The 14,384-nt window shown below is 38.7% G+C and overlaps 1 protein-coding gene across 15 annotated transcripts in view; it reads right to left on the minus strand.

Annotated features, from left to right (window-relative positions):
* Positions 1-14,384, minus strand: part of LRRC2 (leucine rich repeat containing 2) — a 165,366-nt gene that overhangs the window by 23,052 nt on the left and 127,930 nt on the right. For all 15 annotated transcript variants that reach the window (XM_083817938.1, XM_083817936.1, XM_083817942.1 and 12 more), the window contains one exon: positions 7,932-8,068. In XM_083817938.1, the coding sequence (XP_083674064.1) occupies positions 7,932-8,068 (137 nt within the window). The remainder of the gene's footprint in view (positions 1-7,931; positions 8,069-14,384) is intronic.

Here is a 14,384-nt window from a genome sequence, read left to right on the forward strand (position 1 = left end):
TTTTGCCACTGCATTTCTTTTTCCTTTCTGCTTTGCTTGTCATGGTTATTTGTGATATTAAATCTGTACATTAGGGATCTCTAAGTATGTGTTTTTACAGGATGGTGTCACAGAGCTTTTTTTGTAGTTCTATGTAATCATGTTGCTAGTATTATAATATACTGCTAAGCTGCAGATCAGCTTTCCAAAACTGTTCACCTTCTAGCAGTTTTCATATGAAATATCTCAATAAGCATACTGAAAGTGGAGAGTGTTCAGTATTATTCTATTAAGGAACATCAGTGAGCTGTTTGTGCCATTTTGTGAGGCTGGAAAAATTTGAACTGTGTTTGTTTGAATTGTGACATAGAAATAGAAGTTTTTGTTATTTGATTAAATGTCAGCTTTCTCTCTGAATTATGCAAAGTTCTGAAAACCAAATATATGTTGGCTTTGCAAATACTATAGCCTAATTTTATAGGGGAAGTTTCATTTTATCAAGAAGTACAATGCTTTTTGGTTATGTAGTCCTTGTATTGTGAAGGAAGAATGCACCATTCATTTGCTAAATGGTTCTAATCTTTACAGTTTTCCTAACCTTGATTTAGGTCTTTCAGAGCTACTGCAAACAAGAACAAAAAAAGAATCAATAAAAATAATAGAAGTCTTCCTATTCTGTTAATGATTGTTGCTCATCTTTGAATCTCACCTGCTTCTTTTGTGTCCTTTCCTCTTTTTTTTTTTTTTTTTTTTTTTTTGAGAGAGAGAGAGACTTACAATATGCTGTTTTAGATGATAGTGTACAATTGATTTCTCTAGTGGCAAGCAATTATAGAATCATAGCACGGCTGGGTTTGGAAGGGACCTTAAAGATCACCCAGTTCTAACCCCTGTGCCATAGGCAGGGATGCCAACCAGTAGATCAGGGCCTCATCCAATCTAGCTTCAAATATCTTCAGGGATGGGGCATCCACAACTTGTCTGGGCAACCTGTTCCTGTGCCTCACTAGCCTTACAGTTAAGAATTTCCTCCTACACTCTAATCTAAATCTCCCCTCTTTTAGTTTAAGATCATTCCCCCTTGTCCTATCACTGTCTACCTGAGTAAGGAGTCCTTCACCATCTTTTTTATAAGATCCCTTTAAATATTGAAAGGTCACAATGAGGTCCCCATGGAGCCTTCTCTTCTGCAGGCTGAACGTCCCCAGCTCTCTCAGTCTTTCTATGTAGGAAAGGCACCCCAGCCCTTGGAACAAATTTAGAGCCTTCCTCTGGACCTATTCTAACAGATCACCATCCTTCTTGTTCTGGGGGCCCAAGATCTGAATGCAGCATGCCAAGCAGGTCCTCACAAAGGAAGAGTTGACAGGGACAAACACTTCCCTCGACCTGCTGACCACTCCTCTTTCGATGCAGCCCAGGACGCAGTTGGCCATCTGGGCTGCAAGCACACACTGCTGGCTCATGTCGAGCCTTTCGTCCACCAGAACCCACAAGTCCTTCTCTGCAGGGCTGCTCTCAATAAGTTCTTCTCCCAGTCTGTGCTCACGTTTGGGATTGTTCTGACCCAGGGTCAGCACCCGTTACTTGAACTTCTTCAGTCTCATCAGGTTCACGTGGATGCCCTTCTCCAGCACGTCCAGATCCCTTTGAATGGCACCTCTTCCTTCTTTGACATCAACCAAACAACTCATCTTGCTGTCACCTGCAAACCTGTTGAGGGTGCACTCAATCCTACTGTCTTTGTCACTGATAAAGTTATTAAACAGTACCAATCCCAGGACAGACCTCTGAGGGACACCGCCCATCACTGAACTCCACCTGGACACAAAGCCATTGACTACCACTCTCTGGGTGAGACCTTCAAGCCAATTCCTTATCCATTAAATGGTCCACCCATCCAATCTGTATCTCTCCAACTTGGAGACCAGGATGTCGTGTGGGACCATGTCAAAGGCCTTACAGAAGTCCAAGAGGATGACGTCAGTCAGTCTTCCCTTGTCAACTGATGAAGTCACTCTGTCCTAGAAGGCCACTAGATAGGTCACGTATGATTTGCACCTGGTCTTGGGCAATCCCAGGTATTTATATAGACTGGGAGAAGAAAAACTTGAGAGCAGCCCTGCAGAGAAGGACTTGGGGGTCCTGATGGATGAGAAGCTGGACATGAGCCGGCAGTATGTGCTTGCAGCCTGGAAAGCCAACTATGTCCTGGGCTGCATTAAAAAAGGGGTGGCCAGCAGGTCGAGGGAGGTAATTGTCCCCCTCTACTCTGCTTTTGTGAGACAGCACCTGGAATACTGCGTGCAGGCCTGGGGCCCCCAGCACAAGAAGACTGTGGAGCTCTTGGAACAGGTCCAGAGGAAGGCCACTAAGATGACCAGAGGGCTGGAGCACCTCTCCTATGAAGAAAGATTGAGGGAACTGGGCTTGTTTAGCTTGGAGAAGAGAAGGCTCCTGCGAGACCTCATTGCAGCCTCCCAGTACCTAAAGGGAGCATATAAACAGGAGGGGAAATGCCTGTTTACATGTTTTGATAGTGATAGGACAAGGCGGAAAGGTTTTAAACTAAGACAGGGGAGATTTAGGTTAGATATTAGGAGAAAGTTTTTCACTCAGAGGGTGGTGAGGCACTGGAACAGGTTGCCCGGAGAGGTTGTGGATGCCCCATCCCTAGAAGCATTCAAGGCCAGGCTGGATGTGGCTGGGCAGCCTGCTCTAGTGGTTGGCAACCCTGCCCAGGGCAGGGGGGTTGAAACTAGATTATCTTTAAGGTCCTTTTCAACCCAGGCCGTTCTATGATTTGCCCTTGGTGGAGCCCTGCTGGCTGTCTCAGATCACTTCTTTGGCTTGCATGTGTATTGACATTGCTTCCAGGAGGATCTGTTCCATGGTCTTCCCAGGCATGGAGGTGAACCGCACCGGTCTTTAGTTCCCTGGGTCCTCCTTTCTACCCTTTTAAAAATGGGAGTGATGTTCCCATTTTTCCAGTAACCAGGGATTTCACCTGACTGCCAGGACTTTTCAAATATGATGGAGAAAGGCTTGGCAACTACATCAGCCAATTCCTTCAGGACCCTGGGATGCATGTCATCAGGCCCCATAGACTTGTACCTGTTTGGTTTCATCAGGTGATCTTGAACCTGCTCTTCACTTACAGTGGGAGGGACATTGCTCCCCCAGTCCTCATCTGTGGTTTCAGGGAAACAAGAGATGTGGGAAACCTGAGACTGGCAGTGAAGACTGAAGCAAAGAAGTTGTTGAGTACCTCAGCCTCCTCTATGTGTGTTGTTACGAGTTCGCTCTTGTCATCCATCGGGGAAACAATCTCTTTGGCCTTTCTTTTCTGAGCAATGTACCTACAGAATCCCTTCCTGTTATTCTTTGCACCCCTTGACAAGCTCAGTACCACCTGTGCCTTGGCTTTCCTGATCCCATCCCTGCACATGTGGACAGCATCTCTGGATCATGTGTCCCAGGCCACACATCCCTGCTTCCACTGCCTGTGTGTATCCTTCTTGCACTTCAGTTTGACCAACAGGTCCTTGCTCAGCCACCCCAGTTGGTTGTCCTCCTTACCCACTTTGTTATGCAGGGGATGGAGAGTTCTTGTTTTCTAAGGGAAACGTCCTTAAAGAATTGCCAGCTCTGTTCAGCTCCTTTGTGCTTAAGGTCAGTGTTCCAGCAGATCTCATCCACTAGATCTTTAAATAGCTTGAAGTTTGCTCTTTGGAAGTTCAGGCCCGTATTCCTCAAGATCACAAACTCAACCAGGGCATGGTCACTGTAGCCCACGCTGCCTCCAGTCTGGACCTCTCTAATTTTGGAGTTAACTATTGTATCCCACATTCGCGTATATACCCAACTACTCATTTATGTATGCATGTATTTATTTATTTTTGACCACTAGTTCATGTCGAACAAAAGATTTTTGCTGAGTTATATGCAGTTATGTTTTTCACCTTTCCATATATTCCCACATTTCAGTCAGGGTGAGAAATTTGTGTAGTTCACTGTCCTTGTATTAGCTTGGACATTCCCTCTGTATCAGATTTTATTTGCAGTTGTGAAAATATTTATGTTTTTAGATGCATCCTCTTACTAAAAACTGTTACTCCTTCTAAATATTTGTTCAGTAGTCATTGTTTTCTTCATGTTTTATATGCTCAAAGCATTATATAGATATTTCTGGAATGTCACGTTCACAGAAGATATTATCTATCATTTTGCAAGGTATACACAAATATGCAGACTTTTCCTTGTTGTTTGTTGTTAAAAATTAGTATGGGATTACGTGTCTCAGCAGCAACATGTAGCTAAGAGAGATAAATTACTTGGATGCAATCTGAAGGGGACTGGGTAGTGAAACACTTGTTTGGAAGCTGCTTATTTTGATGTAGGGCATGGAAAGAGGAGTACAAAATGTATCTGAACTAATACTTTTACAGCAATACATTGAAAAGCACATTTTCCAAGACCGACCCCTGAGGTACACCACTCATCACCGACCTTCACCTGGACATAGGATCATTGACCACTACTCTCTGGGTGAGGCCATCGAGCCAATTCCTTATCCAAACATATATTCTCCCACTATCAATTTTGGGTAGCAAATACAGTCATGTGTTATGCAATCCTTCTCACTGAGATTTCTCACCCTATATTAATTCATCATATAATGTTTTGTGTGTGTTTAAAAACAAAATGTTTACATTCCTAAGAATGTAAACAACTAAATTACCAAACCAACTAAAAGTTTCAAGAGTTCTCTGTTTTTTGAACTTGTCATAAAGAACATGGATAGAAGGGGAGACTGATTACTGAAGGCGTCACTCAGTCTAAGAGTTGTGATATCTCATAAACCTTTATAAGTCTTTCAAAAAGTCTTAGCTGAATTACAGACGTGTTATCAATCTTTTTGAATCCATTATCATATATGTTATTAGAGTTTTTCTAGATGTTATTCTGTGTACAAAACCAAGGTAAAATTAGACTTTGATCATTTCTGTTTGGTTGAATTTTGTATTTATTTCTTTTCAGTAAGTTTTACACTGAAGAATACTGTTGCTGTTCTCATGCATTTATTTACCCTTCTCAGAAGGAACTTTTATGAATTTGAAAGTCAAAATTTGAACTTCCTAAAAGTTAATAAGTAGGAAACATTTTTAGCAACTCTCTATTTTATGCATCAGTTGTCAATTTTTCTCTTTTCATCTTAATGTTGTAAAGGGATCCTGTCTACCTACTAGAGCTGAGCTTACACATACTTGCTTATTTACAGTGTAAAATTTTCCATACTTACTGAGAATGATCACCAATTATCATGAATATTTCACTAGATTAATAGATTTGAGCAACAAATGCATTAGATAATTGATTGAATCTGTCTAATAGGGGGAGCTGGCTTCTTTGAGATGAGTCTGACATCCCACAGTCAACACAGCAGAGTTCCAAGCACAGCCACCTCTAAGGGACCCTCTACAGGGCAAAGCAAAGCCCATCAGCCACATGCATGGTGCCATTGTGAAAAAAACATTTAAAGGCAGAAAATGCCAGACAGGAAGAAGAGTAGAGAACAAAAAGAGTGAGAAAGAGCAGAGGTAACACCAAGGTCAGAAAAGGAACAGATGTTCCAGTCTGGGGCATATATCCACAGTGCTGCCCATGGAAGAGCCACACTGAACAGATGGATATTTCTGAAAGAACTGAATCCTGCAGCAAGCCCATGCTGAAGCAAAGAAAAAGTGTGAGGAAGAACGAGAAGCAGAGAGACACTGCCGTGTACTGACTGCAACTCTCCCCTGATCTTTTTGCACTGTTCAGGACAGAGAGAGGTGTATGTAGTGAAGGAGTGAAGCTGAGCTTTGAAAGAGGGTAAGAAAGGTGTTGTTTTAATGTCTCTGTTTCTCACTACCCAAATCTGTCTGAGTTGGCAACAAATTAAATTAATATTCCCCAAGCAGAGTCTGTTTTGCCCATGGCAATAATTGGCAGGCAATCATCCTGTCTCTATCTCATCCCATGAGCTTTCTTATCCTTTTTTCTCCATTCTTTTTTTCACAGTGTTGTGTTGAGGAGGAGGAGAGAGTGAGCAGCTGGGTTGGCATTTGGCTATTAGCCAAGGTTAAACCACCACCACAATTAACAGTGTCTGCATTCCCTTTTTAGATGGTTTAGACTAATGTGATATTTTAATTCATGAAGTAGTTACCTGCCAGCGACTAACACCTTTTGTCCAGCTGAGAAAAATCAAATACCTATTACATTAGCAAGGATACTGATGCAATTGCTCTGAATAAGATTAGCCATAGTGAGTACACTGAAGGCCAAACATTACAGCCTTTTAAATCATTTGACAGAAGTGTTCCTTTAATTGCATGTTCAGCTTCCAAAGCTGCCCTTGAAATCTTGATTCTGGGAAACTAATTTTATAAACTAAATCAGAGGAGTTTATGTAGCGTGCCTCCTGGGTCATTGCAAGTATAAATTAAGTGTTGTCCTCCAGAGAAACAAGAAAACATGATAGAAAATGCCAATATTTTTCTTTTTGACTTTTTAGATCATACTGACTTGATGTCGCTTCCAGCTTTTGAGTTTTCGCTTTTTTATAAAACAGTTTTTTATAAACAGCCATTTGCACCGCTTTTTTGTTTTTTCTGTAGATTGTAAGTAAACCATTACCTGTATTGAATAGGAGACTGTCAGAAAGAACCAAACTTTTTGAGCTTGCTGAGAGAAACACTTTCCTCTTAGGATTCAGTCCTGAAGAAAACTTACATATGCAGTTAGTTTTACACATAAAGGCTGTTCATAATGTATAGAAATGTGCAAGCCTTTGCCTATAATACCTTTAGAAGCAACTGGGAAAATACCATTGATTTTAACACAAATACACTGCTTTGGTCTGGAGGTTTCACTATACTTCTTTTCCTAGATGCTTATATTTTATTCCTCTGTCTATCAAGATCTCCTGTTTTTCTGATTTCATTATAGTTCCTTTTCATTACTTAGGTTTTATCTGTTTAACCCTATACCTTTGCTAAACTGAAGGAGGAAAGAAAGAAAAGGGAGACCTGCCTGTTTGTTCTTTTGCTAACATTTCTATACAATGTCCACTCTTTTCTCCACATCATTTATGAACAGTTCTTTGCAAAATAAACTGCCTTACATTGAAAAGCCAGAGAGGAAAGTTAATTACTGTTTGCATTTCCTTGGAACAGAACATAAGCATGGCCAAAACAGACCTCACATAAGTTTAATCCACTCCAATATTGCCTGGAAATCATCCACAACAGATGTTTGGAGGAAAAAAAATAAAGTAGAAATCACTGATTTCTACTTGACACTGACACCCCCCTCACTCATGGGAACACACGAAATTGTGCTTAGGTACTAGCCAATGGTTTCATTTCTCAGAGAACAATAAGTGTCTGAGCAGCCAGGCAGAGAGCAGTTATGTATCCAAGAAACAGTGTTGGTGCATGCCTGGGAGTCCTTTTCTCAGTCTTTATTATATATTCATACCATGCCTCACATGTAATATCCCTTTTAGACGTATTTATGCTCATAGCAACATGCAGTCTTTTTTATAGACCTCTCCATACTCTTTTTAAAGAAATACATACATTGGGAACAAATGAAGGTTAGTAAGTGAATTTGACTGTCAAGATACACTTTGCCTCCACAGAAAAATAGCTATTTGCAGCCTTCTCCTTATCATCACTGGCCAAATCCCCGTTGGGATCACATCCCCCTTCATATATCAGAATAAATGTGAACAAAATTTAGTCACTTGAAAAGCAAAACAAAGAAGCTTGGTCCTGTTTAGCTGCTGTCTTCATCATTTTCAGTGCTATTACTACTGGAACTTTATTCTTAAAAACTGCAAGGAATGTGTTAAATCTTTATAATCCAAATAACAAAGGTAGAAGAAACATAGTTTGTTATCTTACTTCAAATGGAAGCTCTCTTATTTCCATGTTTCCAGACAAATCCAGTTTTTCCAGATTCTCACAGTCACCCAGTTCCGGAGGGACTGACTTCAAATTATTAAAACTCACATTGAGCACTTTGAGATTTTTTAAGCAGCCTGTTAGGGAAAGATAATTAAAATCAGTAGTGACGGAAAAGGGGGGGGAGGGGGGGGGAGGGAAGGTATTAAAAGGTATTAAAATAAAAAAACTACTCATCTTAGAAGAAAAAAAATCCTTGATGTGATGATGAGTGAGAGGTGAATAAATACCTTCTGCAGCGGTCACAAAGGTGGGACCACATTGCAAAATGCTGTGTTGTACTCATAGACTTCTCTTAATCAGCAATGATTTTGGTTAGAGTTTGAAAGCAGCAGACTTAATAAGACTTTGATCCTACCAGGGCTAACTATTGACCTCATCTGAAAATAGAGACATTGACATTCACCTCAGGAAGATTGTCTGAAAAACACCTTAGTATTTGTTACAGAACCTGTTGATTGGGAACAATTGTTCCTACCTAAGTTACTACATTAACAGTTCCGCCTCCAGTACACAGCATTGCATAATTTTGATTACGAAAGATAAAGGATATATTTGTTTCATTACTTGTTTAATCACAATCCCTCATCTTTTGTCAGCTTTATTTTAGGGCACCAATATTTTAGACTACATTTAGTTACATTGCATTCCCTATTTTTTCTACTTATGTAATTCTACTTATAGCATAACCTTCAGTAAAAATAGCTTTAGAAACATAATTAAAATGCAAAACACGTTATACTGTAAAAATGCAAATTCTACTGCAACATAGTTATATAGGAAAGAAGTAAGGAATTTGAATGTACCAAACAGCCAATTTGTTAGCAAAGGGATCTTTAGACACATACATAACAAAGCCAAAAGAATGTTCTATGGACACCTCTCCTGATGTATTACGTGGATGATTTTCCTCTCTAATCCATGATGAAATGCAGCAATCAGAATGGAAAGCAGTGGTAAGAAATTTAAATGCAATTCAGCAACAAGAAATAAGGAAAGAACATCTTATGCCAACAGGCTCTCAAAGTAATACTGGCAAACCAGGTAAAGATATGCACAAGAAGCACAATTCTATATTTTATCACTGTCTTCCAGTTATCATCAAGTTTTAAAGAAAAAAATCTCATGTTTTATGGGATTTGGATAACACTGGAGAGAAACTCTCTGTTGTACATTACAAGTGCTCAATATCATAATAGTAAGCCTATCCTTAAGGCGCTAATACTTGATTAAATTCCCTTCAGAACAAAAGCTGTGTAGAGTTGATCACCCTTTGCAATGTGTTCCTGTGCTTCCACAGGAAATCCTTACTGAAGGCCAGATGGTGCTTCCACAGGAAAAGGCAAACAGAGAAGAAACATAAGGAATTAAATGCCCCATAATTCTTCTCTTAAAAATAAATAAATAAATAGATAGGTAGATAGATAAATAAATAATAAATTTGTTCTTGACAGAGGCATGCAATTTGATGACCAATAACAGCAGCCCCGAATCACCCACACCTGCAGAATTTTGCATAGATCTCCATTTAGTCCCTCTTGGACACAATATTATCTTCAAATGATATATGGACCATCTAATTTTTCTCTGAATCGACAGAACAGTGTTAATCTGAATCTAAAGAATAGTGTTAGATTAATCCCTACATGTTGCAACAGGGAAAAGTATAGAAGCTCCCACACAGCTTTCTCTTGTACGTAGCTCTGACAGAAATAGAAACTGAGGAGGTATTTCAAATTTCAGATTTGTCCTTTTAAAATGGTAACCTTGTATTTTATCTTTGCAGTAAAGTTGTGGTTTAGTTAAAATGACAGAAACAAAGTTTTCTGTAAGATTACAACTGGCATTGCTTTGGTAGTACAATACACTATCCTACAACAGTCATTGTAGCTGGTGAGAGAGTAATAGAAACAACTTGAGGATGTAAATGTGTGAATCTCCACTTTTCCAGATTATCAAAGAAAAAGGAAAAAAAGAAAAAAAAAAAAGAAAAAAAGAAAAAAAAAGAAAAAAAGAAAAAAGAAAAAAGAAAAAAAAAAGAAAAAGAAAAAAGAAGAAAAAAGAAGAAAAAAAGAAAAAAAGAATAAGGAAGAAGTTTAACCTAACCATGACTAAGCCTCACTAAGTTTACTATCATGGTGTAGACAAGTGAAGGTATTACATCACATGCTAAGTGGTATAAATACCAATTTACCATCTCACTGCGATAAAATAATCACTGACACAGAAGTGCCTCAAAATGAAATAGAGAATCAGAAAATCCCAAATTAATTCCTCACACAATTAATTCTTCAGTGAAGAGGAGTAAGTCCCACTGAAATGAAAAAGAAACTACTCATCTGCAGAGTAACATTTTGTCTTGTCTTTTAGCAAGGTGATATTGTACTGAATCTGTCTGGGATGGAGTGACCAAACTAGTAATACCAAAGCAGCGTTTTAACTGTTGCTGCATGAACAACACTTACAAAGCATCAGGGCCTTCTCTGTTTCTCACTGCCCCACAACACACAATGCCCAGGAAGCAGGCTGGGGGTGGGCAAGAAGCTGTGGGACAGCTAACTCCAACTTACTGAAGTGATACCATACTGCATAACACCCTGCTCAGGAGTAAAATCGCAAGGGGGAGTTTTCCAATATGGTTATTGCTCAGGGACTGATTAGGTATCGATTAGCTGGTGGTGATTGATTCCTTTTGCCTTATTTAGTTGCTTTTGTTTTGTTTTGTTTTTATTTCTCCCTTTTCCATCATTAACTAAACTGTCTTTATCTCATCTCATGAGTTTTTTCACTTTTTTTTTTTCCAATTCTCTCCCCTCACTGCAATGGAGTGGGCAAGTGGCTGTGTGAGGCTTAGTTGCCTACCAGGTTTAAACCACAACAGATGTACCTGCTAACTTTTTAGCCACTGTCTCAGTTCACTTACTCACTGGATAACTAATGCAGACAATGCACCCAGGGACACCAGTATCCTCTTGTGTAACTCTGCTAAGATGCATCTACAACACATAACTAGTAGATATGGAGCAGAATTAGCCATAACAGAACCATAAAAACTTAATAGCCTTTTTAGGCAGAGTGATGGGTAAGACCCTTCTGAAACCTTGCCTTTTCACAGTTGTTATTTTTTTCTCCTTTTCCAGTTTCTAATATGTATGTTGATGTTCACAACATGGTTCATCCCAGCTTGAAGGTATAGGAGAGCAAGTAAGAAGATACATATTTTTTCCTTTTCTTGCAATCTCTGATATGACAGAAGAATACTGCAGAACTGGGAGTCAGTAACTAGTAACTGCCGTGACTATTATTAAAATTACATGGGAAAAAAAAAAAAGCAATAAATCTTACAAGTGAATTTAATTCATTCAACTCAGGATAACATAGATGAGGAGAACAGAGTTCCCCAAGATTTGTCTGTGGCGAGCAGTCTCTTGCATTTCTGTATAACTCCTGTTTTTTCACCTCCAGCTCTACAGTGGATTAAGTTATGTCACCTGACAGCTGAGAGGTAGGTGGGAATTAACCTTCACTCTAGGACCATAAGTCATTCACAGGACACAGTGGATAAAGCCTTTACACCACCTCTTCACCCCCATATGTCGATTTACCGCATTCCATCTTAAAAGTGGTTTGGCTTTTGACATCCACTCCTCTCAGAGGCTGGTAGGGGGAGTTACAGAATTTCATCCCTTTCATGATTAGAAAAGGTCTTCTAATTGCCAGTCCGAATTCATTTGTAGAAATTTTATAACCGCAAATTCTTTTGTTAATTTTATCTTTAAACAGCAATTTTCCTTGCCTGCTGTTTACTTCTCTAAGGTTTTCATAAGCATCAGACATTTTGGAATTTATGTTACTAGCCTAAACAAGTCAATTCTACTAATTTGCACTCATAAAATAAAAATTTGCCTCCTAAAATTGTTTTAATAGACTTCTTTAGCATCTGATCCCAAATCAGAAAAACACTCTTGAGTCTGAGTGACCACAACTCCATACAATACTCCAGACAAGTTCTTAATGTTTACTTGTACACTGGCAATTAATACTACTTTTCTTCAGTTGGGAATATCTTGCACTTAGATTATCTTGTACTGCCTTTTGTGTGTGTGTGTGTGTATCATACTGGATTTCCTTTCTGTGACTGTTAGCTTAAGGACTTCTCTTCTTTAATCTTCCATTAAATGAACCCATGACATGCTGCAGAAATTAGTAGCTCCTGAGTACGTGACCTTGAACTCTGAAGTCATTAATTTAAACTCTCTACTTTCTTAGAAGCTTATTTGACCATCCAACTTTTCATACTTCCTCCAGTTTGTGCAATGACATTAACTCACAAATGGTATCAGCAGACTTCAATTGCCCAGTTCCTCAAAGCAATTAAGAAATAAACTCAGAACTGACTCTTGAGAATTCCACAATTTTCCTCTTGACTGATAGTTTATCCTTGCAAACAAGTGCATTTAGCCAGGCCTCTGCTCATTTTTACAACTACTGTCTCAAAGTCCATCAAATTTTCTATACTTCACTATCAACTGCTTTATGGGATGCCACATAGACAAGATCTACTACTTGAACCTCAATCATCTCAAAAGAAGGACAGAAACCAAACGAGTCAGGCACAATTTACTTTTGTTTTATACATTTTTAATTTCACCCTTGTTTGCATTGAGCTCCACATCTTTAATTATTCCTTCCTCTAATATACAAATGTATTTAAAATTCTTGCAAACAAGATAAACAGGGCTGAAATTGGGTTATATCAAGTTGTCTGAATTGTGATCCACGCTATAAGGATTTTTCTTTTCTCACATAAAAGGAGCAAGAATATCACCCTCCTTTTCCCCCAGATGCGTTCAACAAGTTTTCTAAGATATCTGTGTCAGAAAAAAAAAATGCATGAATACATGTCTATAAGACAACATTCATGACAATTCAAAATTCTTATATCTAGGTATCTTGGTCAAAGCAACACAAAACTGGGGAATAGTGAATTTCTAAATAACAATTCTATAGGCATTATCAGCCAGATTCCAGACATTCTCAGCCACATTTGGAATTTATTGCCATAATGGAAGGGGGGAGTAGAAAGGAAGACAATACGAATGGCTGTCACTACCTCAGGTGCAGAAGTTCACATTCTTAGTTGTAGGGGCCAGCCACCACCAGGCCTTATAGGCATGGACTACCACCACTGACACAGCCCTGGGAGGATACAGAAATGGTGACACTCCCTTTGCAGATGGACAAATGAATGGCAGGATTTGACCACCACACCTGCCACCAATACACGCAAATAATACTCAAGCACAACTTCGCAGTTAAAGCTAGTGGTAATGAAATAGTTGCTGCTACAACATTGTTGTTAACTGTGCTTTATAGCACTGAATTTTTAGTTCTATAAAAATGCATATTAGGGAGTTAAACAGCTAACATCTCTGTTTTCAAAAGAGAGGTAGTAAAAGCAGTAATGAAATCCATGGCTTCCCTGGCAGTTTCACAATTAAGAATATTTTATTTTTAAGTGGGAGATGCAATGCCATAGTTGTTGCCTGAGCTACCATTTATTCCAAGCTTAAATTTTTAATTCATTAAAAAAAAATAAACCAGTAATTAAGCTCTATACTTTCTGATGGGCAATGCAGCATAGTAATAATAGTAACATTTAAACCATTTAAACAGGGCTACATAAGTTATCCTAGTAAGGTACTGGAGACAAAATGCAAGTGAGGTTACAAAGAGCTTTTGCTATCTAAGGAACCCATTCAATACAAATGCAGACCTACTTGTATAAGCTGTAGTAAAATACAAAGCAAATTTTGCATTGATCTGACAAAATCAAGACAAATTAGCTAACACAGCAGCTTGCTGTGGGCCAAGACAAATAGTTTCCTTTCTTCCAAACAAATAGTTTCCAATCTTCTTTGCTGAATCAATGACTTTGCCTTTGATTTATTGGAAAGAAGATATTGATGTTCAAGCTTACAGGTGACAGGTAAAACATTGAAGGTTTCGGTTTTGTTCTGTTTTTGTTTGTTTTTGTTTTTTAGATCTGATGAAAACAACCAAAGCAACCAAGCAAAAAGACGGATGAAGTCTTCTTACACTTCTTTTGCAAAACAAAGATGTAAAATCCTTTTTTTCTTCTTTTTTTTTCCATCAGTGCTTATAAAAGCTGATAAAGTTTTATTCATTAACCAAGCTTCATGTGTTCATTTAAAAAAATTAAACATGCAGAGAGAAATGGCAAGTGACTATTACAAGCAAAAAATAAAAAGGATAAAAAGGATAAAGCTGGAGATCTAAGTCTGCAGTCAGAAGAACAAAAATACAATGTAAGAAGAAAGAAAAGTTTTCTTGCAACAAAACAAGGAGAAAAACAAAGAATCTCTTTTGGGC

Source organism: Anser anser, assembly GCF_964211835.1.
Source record: "Anser anser genome assembly, chromosome: Z".
In the NCBI taxonomy this organism is placed as follows: domain Eukaryota; kingdom Metazoa; phylum Chordata; class Aves; order Anseriformes; family Anatidae; genus Anser; species Anser anser.